Source organism: Neoarius graeffei, chromosome 2 (assembly GCF_027579695.1).
Source record: "Neoarius graeffei isolate fNeoGra1 chromosome 2, fNeoGra1.pri, whole genome shotgun sequence".
Lineage (NCBI taxonomy): Eukaryota > Metazoa > Chordata > Actinopteri > Siluriformes > Ariidae > Neoarius > Neoarius graeffei.
In genome coordinates, this window is record NC_083570.1 from 40,406,214 (window position 1) to 40,419,533 (window position 13,320).

The window sequence follows — 13,320 nt, forward strand, 5'->3', positions numbered from 1 at the left end:
CCGTAGGTGTGAGTGTGAATGGTTGTCTGTGTCTATGTGTCAGCCCTGTGATGACCTGGAGACTTGTCCAGGGTGTACCCAGCCTTTCGCCCGTAGTCAGCTGGGATAGGCTCCAGCTTGCCTGCGACCCTGTAGAAGGATAAAGCGGCTAGAGATAATGAGAATGAGAAATAAAATAAAATCCCAAACATTATTTTTTGAAAAACATTTAATGTTACAGAAAGCTGTATGTTAGTAAAGAAAGTAATATATTACACATCAGACTACTCAGCCACTTTTCAAAACACATAATGAAGGCTGTCAGGTTTTACCTGCAAAAACAGTAACAAGTGTAACACTCAAATGTTGCAAATTTCCCGAGATGCACAGTCAAAACATACCAGCCAAGAGACTAATAATTATGTTTTAAACAAAGGATTTTTACACCAAATATTGACTTTCTATAGTTTTCTACTGTTCACTGTTCTTTATAGTTTTTTTTAAGATGTAGAAACATTTGATTTATTTACAATCCCAAATCAGAAAAAGTTGGGACAATATACTGAATTTGAAATAAAAATTGAAAACAATGATTTGCAAATCGTATTTGACCTGTACTGCATTTAAAACAATACATCAGCACATTATTTTGTTTCACCTCATTAATTTGATATTTTGAAAAAACAAAACATCAATTTTGATTCCTCCAACACATTTCAGAAAAAAAAGTTGGGACAGTAAAGCATTTACCACTTTATAATGTTGCTGTTCTTTCTCAAAACACTTAAAACATGTTTAGAGAATGAAGACACCAAGTGATGAAGCATTTCAGGTGTTATTCTGTCCCATTCATCCTGCACATAGGTTTTATGGCGTGCGTCTTCTTGGTGTGCAACTTTATGGTGGCACTTCTGTTAACACAAGGCTTCCTTTTTGCACAGCAAAGTTTTAACTGACATTTATGGATGTAACTCCATATTGTAGTGCTTGACAAAAGGTTTGCCAAAGTTCTCCTGAGCACGTGGTTATATCAGCTGTAGATGAACAATGGTTCTTGATGCAGTGCCATCTGAGGGATTGGAGATCACAGGTGTTCAGCTTAGGCTTGTGCCTTTGCTATTTATGCACCAAAATTCCTCTAGATTCTTTGAATTATTTGATGATATTATGCACCATAGAGGGTAAAATATCCAAATCCCTTCATATATTTCTTTGAAGAACATTGGTTTTAAACATTTCAACAATTTTCTTATACATTTGTTGATAGACTGGAGATCCTCAGTCTACCTTTGCTCCACAAAGAATAGACCTTTCCTGGATACTGCTTTTGTACCAAATCATGACTGTAATGACCTGGTGACATCCCCTGTTTCACATCACTTCATTATTTAATTGTTTTACCCAATTACTAGCTCTAAATTTCCCCCATCCCAATTTTTTCTGGAACACGTTGCAAGCCTGAAATGCAGGAATGAATGTATATTAACATATGAAATAAAGTTGACCAGATAAAACATGGAATATCTTGGGTTCATACTGTCTACAATGAAATACAAGTCAAAGTAAATTTAGAAATCACCACTTTTCTTTTTTTAATTTGCATTTTCCATACTGTCCCAACTTTTTCTGATTTGGGGTTGTAATATTTTGAAGCTGTCTTTGTTTTACATCATTTCTTAACACATGCCTAAGACTTTTGCACAGCACTGTATATTGGCTTGGTTACTTGATTTTGTTTATTTCTTAAGGTAAGGCCATTAGTATGAAATGACTAAACTTCACAAAATGTTCATTAATTTGGTATATATAAATATACAACTGAAACTTTTATAAGCGGAAAGTTGTGACAGTATAAACTATTTACAAAATCACAGTAACTCACTGCAAATTATATTATTTGAAGTGTAACAAATGAACTTTAGCTCATCTTTTATGCACATATTTACACATACTCAGGAGCAAGCGTAGGATACAAACATTTTGCACAACATGCAAGTTTTTCATGTGAATGCTCCTGTAAACAAATTTTGAATGAATCCATTCATATCCAGCTTAATAAATGAGGCCCATTGTGAGAAGTGATGGTGTAAGTGAGAGAGGCAGGGGTGATTATCTTCATTAACATTGTGAAGTGTCAGATCTGACATGTCATTGTAGGCCCATATAAACTTTTTGAGGTCAACTATTTCATCCTTAAGTGCAGTTTTTGAATTTTTTTTTTTTTTTGCTAAATTGCAGAACTCTTAAGCATAAAGGCTGGTTGATCTGGTAATATAATTAGAACAAACACCACTAGATATAGTGTCACTGTAATATTGTGTAGACTGTGTAGATTAAACTGTTACATCACACAAGCCTAGTCCCTGTGAGCAGTGATACTTTAAACTGGCTTAAAATATCTTTCCTGTGTGAACGCGCTGATGTCTTTGGAAACTACTCAGGGGTGGGTTTCCCAAAAGCCTCTTAACGCTAAGAGCATCTTAACTAGGAGAGAGTGTGTTCATTGTGATACTTGCTCTACCATTTAACGATAATCTTTGTGCTATGATGCTTTTGGGAAACCCACCCCAGATTAGTAAAACACTTTTTTTTTTCACTGTGAGCAGTGATGCAGCTTCTCTCCTGTGTGAATGCGCTCATGTTGTTGAAGTGCACCCTTTTGAATAAAACTCTTTCCACACTGTGAGCACAGATACGGCTTCTCTCCTGTGTGAATGCTCTGGTGGTGTAGGAGATGGTCCTTTCGCTTAAAACTCCTTCCACACTGTGAGCAGTGATACGGTTTCTCCCCTGTGTGAATGCGCTGGTGTAATTGAAGTTCAATCTTTTGAATAAAACTTTTCCCACACTGTGAGCAGTGATGCGGCTTCTCTCCTGTGTGGATACGTTGGTGTCGTTTAAGATTTCTCGGATCAGTAAAACTCTTTTCACACTGTGAACAGTAATACAGTTTCTCTCCTGTGTGAATGCGCTGGTGTTGTTGAAGAGCACTCTTTTGAATAAAACTCTTTCCACACTGTGAGCACTGATACGGCTTCTCTCCTGTGTGAATGTGGTGGTGTTGTTTGAGATAAAACTGGTGAGAGAAACTCTTTCCACACTGTGAGCAGTGATATGGCTTCTCTCCTGTGTGAATGCGCTGGTGTACTTTAAGTTCAACCTTTTGAATAAAACTCTTCCCACACTGTGAGCAGTGATGTGGTTTCTCACCTGTGTGGATACGCTGGTGTCGTTTAAGATTTCTAGGGTCAGTAAAACGCTTTCCACACTGTAAGCACTGATATAGCTTCTCTCCTTTGTGACTGCGCTGGTGTGATTGAAGATTATCTTGATGAGTAAAACTCTTTCCACACTGTGTGCAGTGATACGGCTTCTCTCCTGTGTGAATGCGCTGGTGTTGATGGAAATGACTCTGCTGAGAGAAACACTTTCCACACTGTGAACAGTGATACGGCTTCTCACCTGTGTGAATGCGTTGGTGTCGTTGAAGATTACCCTGATGACTAAACCTCTTTCCACACTGTGAACACTGATATGGCTTCTCTCCTGTGTGAATGCGCTGGTGTCGTTGAACAGACCGCTGATCATTAAAACTCTTTCCACACTGTGAGCAGTGATACGGCTTCTCTCCTGTGTGAATGCGCTGGTGTTGTTGGAGATTACTCTGATGATGAAAACTCTTTCCACACTGTGAGCAGTGATGGAGCTTCTCTCCTGCATGAATGTGTTGGTGTTGTTGAAAATGATCCTTTCGATAGAAACTCTTTCCACATTGTGTGCAGTGATACGGCTTCTCTCTTGTGTGAATGATCTGGTGTCGTTGAAGATTACCCTGATGTGTAAATCTCTTTCCGCAGTCTGAGCAGTGGTGAATTTCCTTCTGCATTTCTCTGTGGGAAGTGTTAGAACTGACAGCATCAGATGACATTTGCGGATTACCGAAGTCTTTTGTGGGCATCAGAACCTCATATTTAATCTCTCCTGATTTCTGCAGTCTCACATACTCCTCATAGTGGCATCTCTTGAGGTGTTTGTAGAGGTAAATTTGAGATGTATAGGAAAGCTGGCACAAGGAGCAGGAGAAGCTTTGCATCAAAGTGTCAGTTAGTTCTGAAGAATTAAAAAAACAGATATATATCAGAGCCTCAATGTGAAAAGCAATAAAAGTATAAAACTATTGTTGGGAACTATCCCAATGTAAAGGTGTGCTAAAATGATTTGAAGTTAAGTAAAAATATCATCATCATCATCATCATTAAAATTCCAAAGACCACAAGAGAATATTAAATGTACTGTACAGATGCCCCAAAAGTATTTGGATAATTAAGCCACACTTAATGTATGAATTTCACAACTTTAGAAAATATCAAAGTGACATTTATTTTAAAGAAAGATAACAAGCACCCTTTTCAAGCAACACATTTTCCAAAAAAGAGATGGTTTAAAAATATAATAATAATAAAAATAATAATTAGATATACTTGTAATATTTAAATAATGTAATAAAATAATAAATTAAATTAAATATTATTTTGACACAAGCTTATTCTGCTTTCTTGCAGTTATGCCAGTTTTTTGTGATGAACTTCATCATGTGCTTACTCTGCTAGGGGACCTGTATGAAATTGAAGGTAACTGACAACGTGCATCCACTAAAAATGACCTTGAGACCAGCTGGTTAAAAATAATGACAAAGAAGATGGAAATAAGTTTATGAAATGTTCAAGCATTATCTGTTTACACAAAGATGATATGGATGTGCACTCTACTTATTTTGCCATCTGAAACAAGGTGTTCTTCCTGAATGGGATCTGTTACAAGGATCTGAGAAGGGACATCAAATGTACACCATACGGCCACCAGGAGGGGAGACTGGTTACAGCTATGAATGTTGTGTAGCGTTTACAGAATGAGGTGCAAAAGAGTGGCACGAATCATGCTCTATCTGGTACTGTGCAAATGCACAAGGCTCAGGGTTACCAGGATGGATTTGACAGCAGTCTGTATATGCTGTTAAACAGAACTAATGAAAATACACTTTGCCTAAGAAAATGATGCCTGAAACACTCTCCACTACATAACTGAAGTTACTGCAAAATGACCAGTGTATTGTTTTGGCTTTACATACAAAGAGACCAGACCTCCACAGACCAACGCAGCTCATTAAGGCTGCATTTAAAAAAAAAAAAACGTGCTTCCATGTTTGATTACTTTTAATTATTTATAATGAGTGTTGTACTAATCAAGTATTACGCAAAGTAATTCTGCATTTTATGCATGTAAAACTTGCTTGAGTTCTTCTCTCTAGCTGGTTTATGGTGCAGCTGTGAGAATAGAACAAGACCACTGCCACAATAGAGATATTGTAAGAAATCTCCCCATCTTCTGTAGAGTGAAGAATTCAGAGTGGCAGGAATTTTATGCAATACATTTGCAAGATGTTTGTAATATATTTTATATACACTGATCAGTCAACATTAAAAACACTGACAGGTGGCGTGAATAACATTTATCTCGTTACAGTGGCAACCATCAAGAGGTAGGATGTATTAGGAAGCAAGTGTTCTCAAGTCAGTCAAAGCTGATGTGTTGCAAGCAGATAAAATGGGCAAGCATAAGGATCCGCATGATTCCAATAATGGGCAAATTGTGATGGCTAGACGACTGAGTCAGAGCATCTCTAAAGCCAAGTCTTGTGGGGTGTTCCCAGTATGCAATGGACATAGCAGGTAATTTTAGGATCTTAGGCAAGCATAGGTTTTCAAAGTTAGTTACTCATGTAGGAGCTAATGACATGCCTTCATCAGTCTGAGGTTATGAAGAGTAACTTTGTAGAGGTGTTTAAATTAGTAAAGGTGATGTCTGATGCTGTAATATGCTCTGGCCCAATCCCAATGCTGTGTGGTGATATAATTTAAAGCATGTTATTGTCGCTGAGCTGCTGGTTGTCCAGGTGGTGCTCAGAAAACAATGTGGGCTTGATAGATAATTAGAGTAGTTTTGAGGACAAAGCTGGCCTGTTAAGGTGGAAGAGTATCCATCCCACTCAAGAAGGTGCTGTTCTCATTTCTTGCAGCATAGCCCATAATCTCAGAACAGGCCTAGTTAATTTGTGACAACCCAGAGCCAAGTCCAGGGAGAAGACAAACAGGCTAAACCGACCAACTGCTAGCTTCACAGGGTCGTCATTCAGGTCCCACGATATTAAGACTGTTTGTTCCTGAAGCTATACAGAAAAGTAGAAATACTCAGAGTTTGTTCTAGTAAACTAATTAACATAAAATTAGATCATACTGAATGTACAGTTAGCACCTTTGATCTAAAGTTAGGACTGTTAAATATTAGATCTCTTACATCTAAAGTGCTAATTGTTAATGGAATTATTACTGATCAGGAGTTTAATGTACTGTGTTTAACAGAAATCTGGACTAAGACAAAGGAATATCTAGTATTAAATTAAGCTAGTCCTCTTGGACACACTTTTATAAACCAGCCTCGTCTAACTGGCCAAGACGGCATTGTTGCAGTTATTTATAATGATAATCTAGGCATCACACAAAAACCTGGACATAAATTCAATGTGTTTGGAGTTCTTTATACTAACATTTCATATGCAGCCATAAAAAATAAGCCTGCCTATTCGATTCCACTAATTATTATATACAGACCCCTGACGCCATATTTTGAATTGCATCTCAAACTTGGTTGTTTTTTTTTTTAGACAAAGTCTTAGTACAACCCCAATTCCCAAAAGTTCGGACACTGTGTAAAACATAAATAAGAACAGAATGTGAAGATTTGCAAAATCATGAAAACACTATATTTCATTGAAAATAGTACAAAGACAGCATATCAAATGTTGAAACTAAGAAAATGTATTGTTTTTTTTTAAATATATGCTCATTTTGAATATGATGACAGCAAAATGTTTCAGAAAAGTTGGGATGGGGCAACAAAAGACTAAAAAAAAGTTGTGTAATGCTAAACAACAACATAATTTGGTTAATTGGCAGCAGGTCAGTAGCATGACTGGGTATAAAAAGAGCATCCCAGAGAGGCGGAGTCTCTCAGAAGTAAAGATGGGGAGGGGTTCACCGTTCTGTGAAAGATTGTGTGGGCAAACAGTGCAACAATTTAAGAATAACATTCCTCAATGTAAATTTGCAAAGAATTTGGGAATCATCATTTATGGCACATAAAAGATCCATAGAATCTTGAGAAATCTCTGTAAGCAAGAGACAAGGCTGAAAACTGACATTGGATGCCTGTGATGTTCAGGCCCTCAGGCAACACTGCATTAAAAGCAGACGTGTCTGTCGTGGAAAATCACTGTATGGACTCAGGAACACTTCAGAAAACCATCATCTGTGAAAACCGTTCATTACTGAATCCAGAAATGCAAATTAAAACCATTTAAGTCTGGTACAATTGCTGGGTTGCAGCCGATCTCACATCTGCCTCATTAAGCTATGGTCACACTACAGCTTGTGATGCTTCACGCTGGGTTATCGATGAAAATGAGGTATTTTGGTGCCGATGCATGGCGATATACAGGTGAGCTAAAAGTTGTGGTCACACAGCACACGAACACTTAAGTGCATGAAGGTGTGACAGTCAAGTCTGGCGCAGCTCGAGTGGCCTTGCATGCGTGTTCTTGGGACCCAGTCATTACAGGAAACACCTGATACTAATTTGAGCGAAATCAGCAAATACAGACAGATACAGATGCTGTTTTCACAGAGGCTTTGCAGAGTATCATTATCTCAGTCACGTTTGTTTCTAGCTATGTTTATAACACTCTTTAAATACTCTGCTTTATGATTCTGCTTTTGTTTGTGCTTTGTTTTTGTAAATATCATGCCTCATAAACACTCTTCCTGCACCTACATCCACCTACATAATTTTCCATCTCCTAGGAAAAAAAATTCTTCTTTGTTAGCATGTAAGGATCCATCCCATTGAGTGGTTTCTATATGCACTTCTTTTGAGTGTACTTCTTGGTCTTAATAACTTGCTTGTTTGTTAATCAATCAGACTCCACTTCTGGATCATTAATCCCTTTTGACTGAGAATGCCCTGCATGCATGGTTTTATGTTGGCTTCTAGCACATCCATAGTTTTAAACACAATACCTACTATTCAAAACAGTTTGTGGCGGCACGGTGGTGTAGTGGTTAGCGCCGTCGCCTCACAGCAAGAAGGTCCTGGGTTCGAGCCCCGGGGCCGGCGAGGGCCTTTCTGTGCGGAGTTTGCATGTTCTCCCCGTGTCCGCGTGGGTTTCCTCCGGGTGCTCCGGTTTCCCCCACAGTCCAAAGACATGCAGGTTAGGTTAACTGGTGACTCTAAATTGACCGTAGGTGTGAATGGGAGTGTGAATGGTTGTCTGTGTCTATGTGTCAGCCCTGTGATGACCTGGCGACTTGTCCAGGGTGTACCCCGCCTTTCGCCCATAGTCAGCTGGGATAGGCTCCAGCTTGCCTGCGACCCTGTAGAAGGATAAAGCGGCTAGAGATAATGAGATGAGATGAAAACAGTTTGGTTTTTCTTGCATTTATTTAAGTCCTGGGCTCCCATCTGTAACAGGGAGTGATGTTGCATTCCATCAATACACTTGACAATAGATTATTAGATTCTAATAGAATAGATGAGCCCAAATAATTGGGGATCTTTTTTAATGGGCCCTGACTCGTTCCAAGTATGAATAGGTGGGCCTCGTAGCAGAAAAGTTTGAGAACCCCTGGTGTAAATGATAGACACTGGATGCTTATTAACTTCTTTTTACTTAATTCTGACAAGGCAGAAGTACTCTGCAGCTAGAAATAAGCTTCCTAATTATATTGCAACTCTGGATTGCCTTTCTGTTTCATATGCAGCATTAAGAGACCTTGGTATGATTATTGACTCCAGTCTTTCACTTGAAACTCCTGCAGATAATATTACTAAGATGGCCTTCTTTCATCTCAGAAATGAAAGAAATAAGAGATAAGAAACATGTCACTACACAATACAACAAGAGTGCTCTGAGAGCACAATATCCTCTGCTGGTAACTATATCTATGCTATAAATGCTTAATACACCCTCATGAAATTGTCAAAGTACAAGTTTGGTATCCTGTCAAGTTTCATAAAATTCCTCCAAAAATTGTGAGAGTTGATTTCAGAAGGTGAGTACCCTTCCCGGGACGGATGCACAGATATTGCCATGGCATAATCCCCCTTCAGGCCTTTTGGCCAGCAGGGAATAAAAACTTGTTCTTGCTTTTGTTACCTCTTGGTTGGATTATTGTAATACCTTACTGTCTGGATGTTCCAGTAGGTGCATAAACAAGCTCCAGTTAGTCCAGAATGGAGCAGCACGAGTCCTTACTAGAACCAGAAGATATGACCACATCACCCCTATCTTATCCACAATGCATTGGCTCCCAATTACATTTTGCACTGATTTGTACAGTGTCTTGAAAAAAGTAAAGTATTCATGTCCCTTGGTGTTTGTCCTCTTTTGTCACACTACAAGCTAGAATTAAAATGGATTTTTTTTTTGTTAGCACCATTTGATTTACACAAAATCCACTTTAAAAGGTGCAATTTTTTTTTTTGTGACCAACAATAATTAAGATGAAAAAACAGAAATCTCGAGTGTGCATGGGTATTCACCCCCTTTTGTAGGAAACCCCTAAATAAGAGCTGGCCCAATCAATTTCATAAGTCACATAATTAGCTGGGCAGCACGGTGGTGTAGTGGTTAGCGCTGTCGCCTCACAGCAAGAAGGTCCTGGGTTCGAGCCCCGGGGCCGGTGAGGGCCTTTCTGTGTGGAGTTTGCATGTTCTCCCCGTGTCCGCGTGGGTTTCCTCCGGGTGCTCCGGTTTCCCCCACAGTCCAAAGACATGCAGGTTAGGTTAACTGGTGACTCTAAATTGACCGTAGGTGTGAATGTGAGTGTGAATGGTTGTCTGTGTCTATGTGTCAGCCCTGTGATGACCTGGCGACTTGTCCAGGGTGTACCCCGCCTTTCGCCCGTAGTCAGCTGGGATAGGCTCCAGCTTGCCTGCGACCCTGTAGAAGGATAAAGCGGCTAGAGATAATGAGATGAGATGAGACATAATTAGCTGATTAAGATCCACCTGTATACAATCAGTGTCACATGATGCCTGTATAAATCAACCTGTTCTGGAAGGACCCTGACTCAGCAACATGACTAAGCAAGCAACTTGAAAACCAAGGAGCATGCCAAACAGGTCACAGATAAAGTTGTGGTGAAGTATAGATCAGGGTTGGGGTATTTAAAAAAATAATAATAAAATAAATCCCAAACTTTGAATATCCCATTGAGCACCATTAAATCCATTATAGCAAAATGGAAAGAATATGGCACCACTACAAACCTGACAAGAGAAGGCTACCCACCAAAACTCACAAACCAAGCAAGGAAGGCATTAATCAGAGATGCAACAAAGACACCAAAGAAAACACTGAAGGAGTTGCAAAGATTCACAGCAGAGATGGGAATACAGTGGCATGCAAAAGTCTGGGCACCCTTACTGAAAATATCTGTTACTGTGAATAGTTAAGTGAGCAGAAGATGAACTGATCACCAAAAGGCATAAAGGTAAAGACGATACATTTCTTTTCAGTGTTTTCTGCAAAATTTGTGTATTTTTGTTTTGTACAATTGGAGAGTGAAAAAAGAAAAGGAACACCATACAAAAGTTTGGGCACCCCAATACATTTGAGTTCTCATGTAACTTTTACCAAGGTTCCAGACCTTAATTAGCTTATTGAGCTGTGGCTTGTTCAAATTCTTCGTTAGGAAAGGTCAGATGATGCAGATTTTAAAGCTGTATAAATTCTCTGACTCCTCAAACTTGTCCCTAAAATCAACAGCCATGGGCTCCTCTAAGCAACTCCCTCGCATTCTGAATAATAAAATAATTGATCCTCACAAAACAGGAGAAGGCTACAAGAACGTAGCAAAGTGTTTTCAGGTAGCTGTTTCCTCAGATTGTAATGTTATCAAGAAATGGCAGTTAACAGAAACAGTGGAGATCAAGGTGAGGTCTGGAAGATGAAGAAAACTTTCTGAAAGAACTGCTCGTTGGATTGCGAGAAAGGCAAATAAAAACCCGTTTGACTGCAAAAGACCTTCAGAAAGATTTAGCAGACCCTGGAGTGGTGGTGCACTGTTCTACTATGCAGCGACACCTGAACAAATATGACCTTCATGGGACAGTCATCAGAAGAAAACCTTTCCTGCATCCTAGCCACAAAATTCAGCGTCTGAAGTTTGCAAATGAACATCTAAATAAGCCTGATGCATTTTGGAAACAAGTCCTGTGGACTGATAAAATCAAAATAGAACTTTTGGGCCACAATGTGCAAAGGTATGTTTGGAGAAAAAAGGGTGCCAAATTCTAGGAAAAGGACACCTCTCCAACTCTGAAGCATGGGTGTGGATCGATCATGCTTTGGGGTTGTGTTGCAGCCAGTGGCACAGGGCACATTTCATTGGTCGAGGGAAGCATGGATTCAAATAAACACCAGCAAATTCTGGAAGCAAACATCACACCATCTGTAAAAAAGTTGAAGTTAAAAAGAAGATGGGTCCTACAATAAGATGATGATCCAAAACACACCTCAAAATCTACAATGGAATACCTCAAGAGGCACAAGCTGAAGGTTTTGCCATGGCCCTCACAGTCCCCTGACCTAAACATCATTGAAAATCTGTGGATAGATCTCAAAAGAGCAATGCATGCAAGTCAGCCCAAGAAACTTGTAGAACTGGAAGCCTTTTGCAAGGACGAATGTGTGAAAATCCCCCAGGTAAGAACTGAAAGATTATTAGCTGGCTACAAAAAGTGTTTACAAGCTGTGATACTTGCCAAAGGGGGTGTTACTAGGTACTAACCATGCAAGGTGCCCAAACTTTTGCTTTGGGCCCTTTTCCTTTTTTGTAATTTTGAAAATGTAAAAGATGAAAATTAAAAAAAATGTTTTTGCTTAAAATATAAAGGGAATGAGTCATCTTTAACTTCATGCCTTTTGGAGATCATTTCATCTTCAACTTGCTTAACTGTTCACAGTAAGAGTAATTTTGACCAGGGGTGCCCAAACTTTTGCATACCACTGTATCTGTCCATAAGACCGCCTTAAGCACAATAGTCTTTTGTCTTTTTCCAATACTCCAGGACATCTATGCTGTTAGTCATAGTGATAATGTTTTACACATCTCACACCAATCCACTCACTATGCTGCTGATTACTGTATGTACTTGTGGCAGTGGGGGTGTAGTTGAGCGTCAGCTGCAGCTGGAGAGGAAGCAGGACAAACTGGCAGGTAATGCGTGATGATTCTCACCTGTGTCTTATTATTGCCAATCTACTTATGTCTGTTTCTTTGTGTTTTCAGGACCACCCTAATCAGAGAGAAAGTGTGAGTGATACAGTGTTGGAGCATAAAAAACATGGATACCTATGCACACCCACTGTGGAGTGTGAACTTGAATGGAAAGCCTCAAGCTAGTGATGGTTCTTTTTTTCTATTGGTTTGTGTGTTTTTTTTTAAACAGAGTTGTTGGGGGTGCACTGAAAAGCTTGGTGCAAATAAACACGAGCCTGGAGCTCTGCTAAAATTCTGCCTGCCTCCTGGGTGTTCCTCCACATCCTTATACACCAGGGTTCTCTACAGGAGTGCCATGACCTGAATCCTGGTAGAGTCAGATGCTGTTATGGAAGCCTCCTTACTCAACGGGATCATACAGTTCCTGTCCACACTCCACTAAACCCAACACCAAGCATTTCCTGACCAACTCCTCCTCTCCCTTCTCCTTTGATAACTTACCTAACTCCCTCCCTTTTCAAACAGGTAGAACCTTCTGTGTCCACTAGTCTGGGAAGCCAGACATTTTTAGGATCAGTGTTCCCTCATAGAAGCGCTGATCCAGATCCCGGATGCCCTGCAGGCTTCCACCAGTCAAGCAGGAATGTACTGCTTGTCAGTGAGTATACAAGTGAATACACATCAGGCCTTAGTGGACTCAGGGTGTAACCAGAACACCGTCCATCAAAGCCTGATTCAATGTGTAGCACTGGGAAATGTATAATTGGTAATGCCTTACTGTCTGGATGTTCCAATAAGTGCATAAACAAGATCCAGTTAGTTCAAAATGCAGCAGCAAGAGTCCTTACTAAAACTAGAAGATATGACTATATAAGCTCTACTTTATCCACATTGCATTGGCTCCCAATCAAACTTTGTATGGATTATAAAATACTAATATTAACCTTTAAAGCACTGAATGGTCTTGTGCCACAGTACTTGAGTGAACTTCTGGTCCTTTACA

General features: G+C 39.5%; 1 protein-coding gene across 5 annotated transcripts in view; it reads right to left on the reverse strand.

Moving 5' to 3' along the window:
• Positions 1 to 215: 215 nt before the first annotated feature.
• Positions 216 to 13,320, reverse strand: part of LOC132881584 (gastrula zinc finger protein XlCGF26.1-like) — a 47,973-nt gene continuing 34,868 nt past the window's right edge. For all 5 annotated transcript variants that reach the window (XM_060914213.1, XM_060914212.1, XM_060914216.1 and 2 more), the window contains one exon: positions 216 to 4,089. In XM_060914213.1, coding sequence (XP_060770196.1) covers positions 2,573 to 4,089 — 1,517 coding nt within the window. In that variant the 3' untranslated portion in view covers positions 216 to 2,572. The remainder of the gene's footprint in view (positions 4,090 to 13,320) is intronic.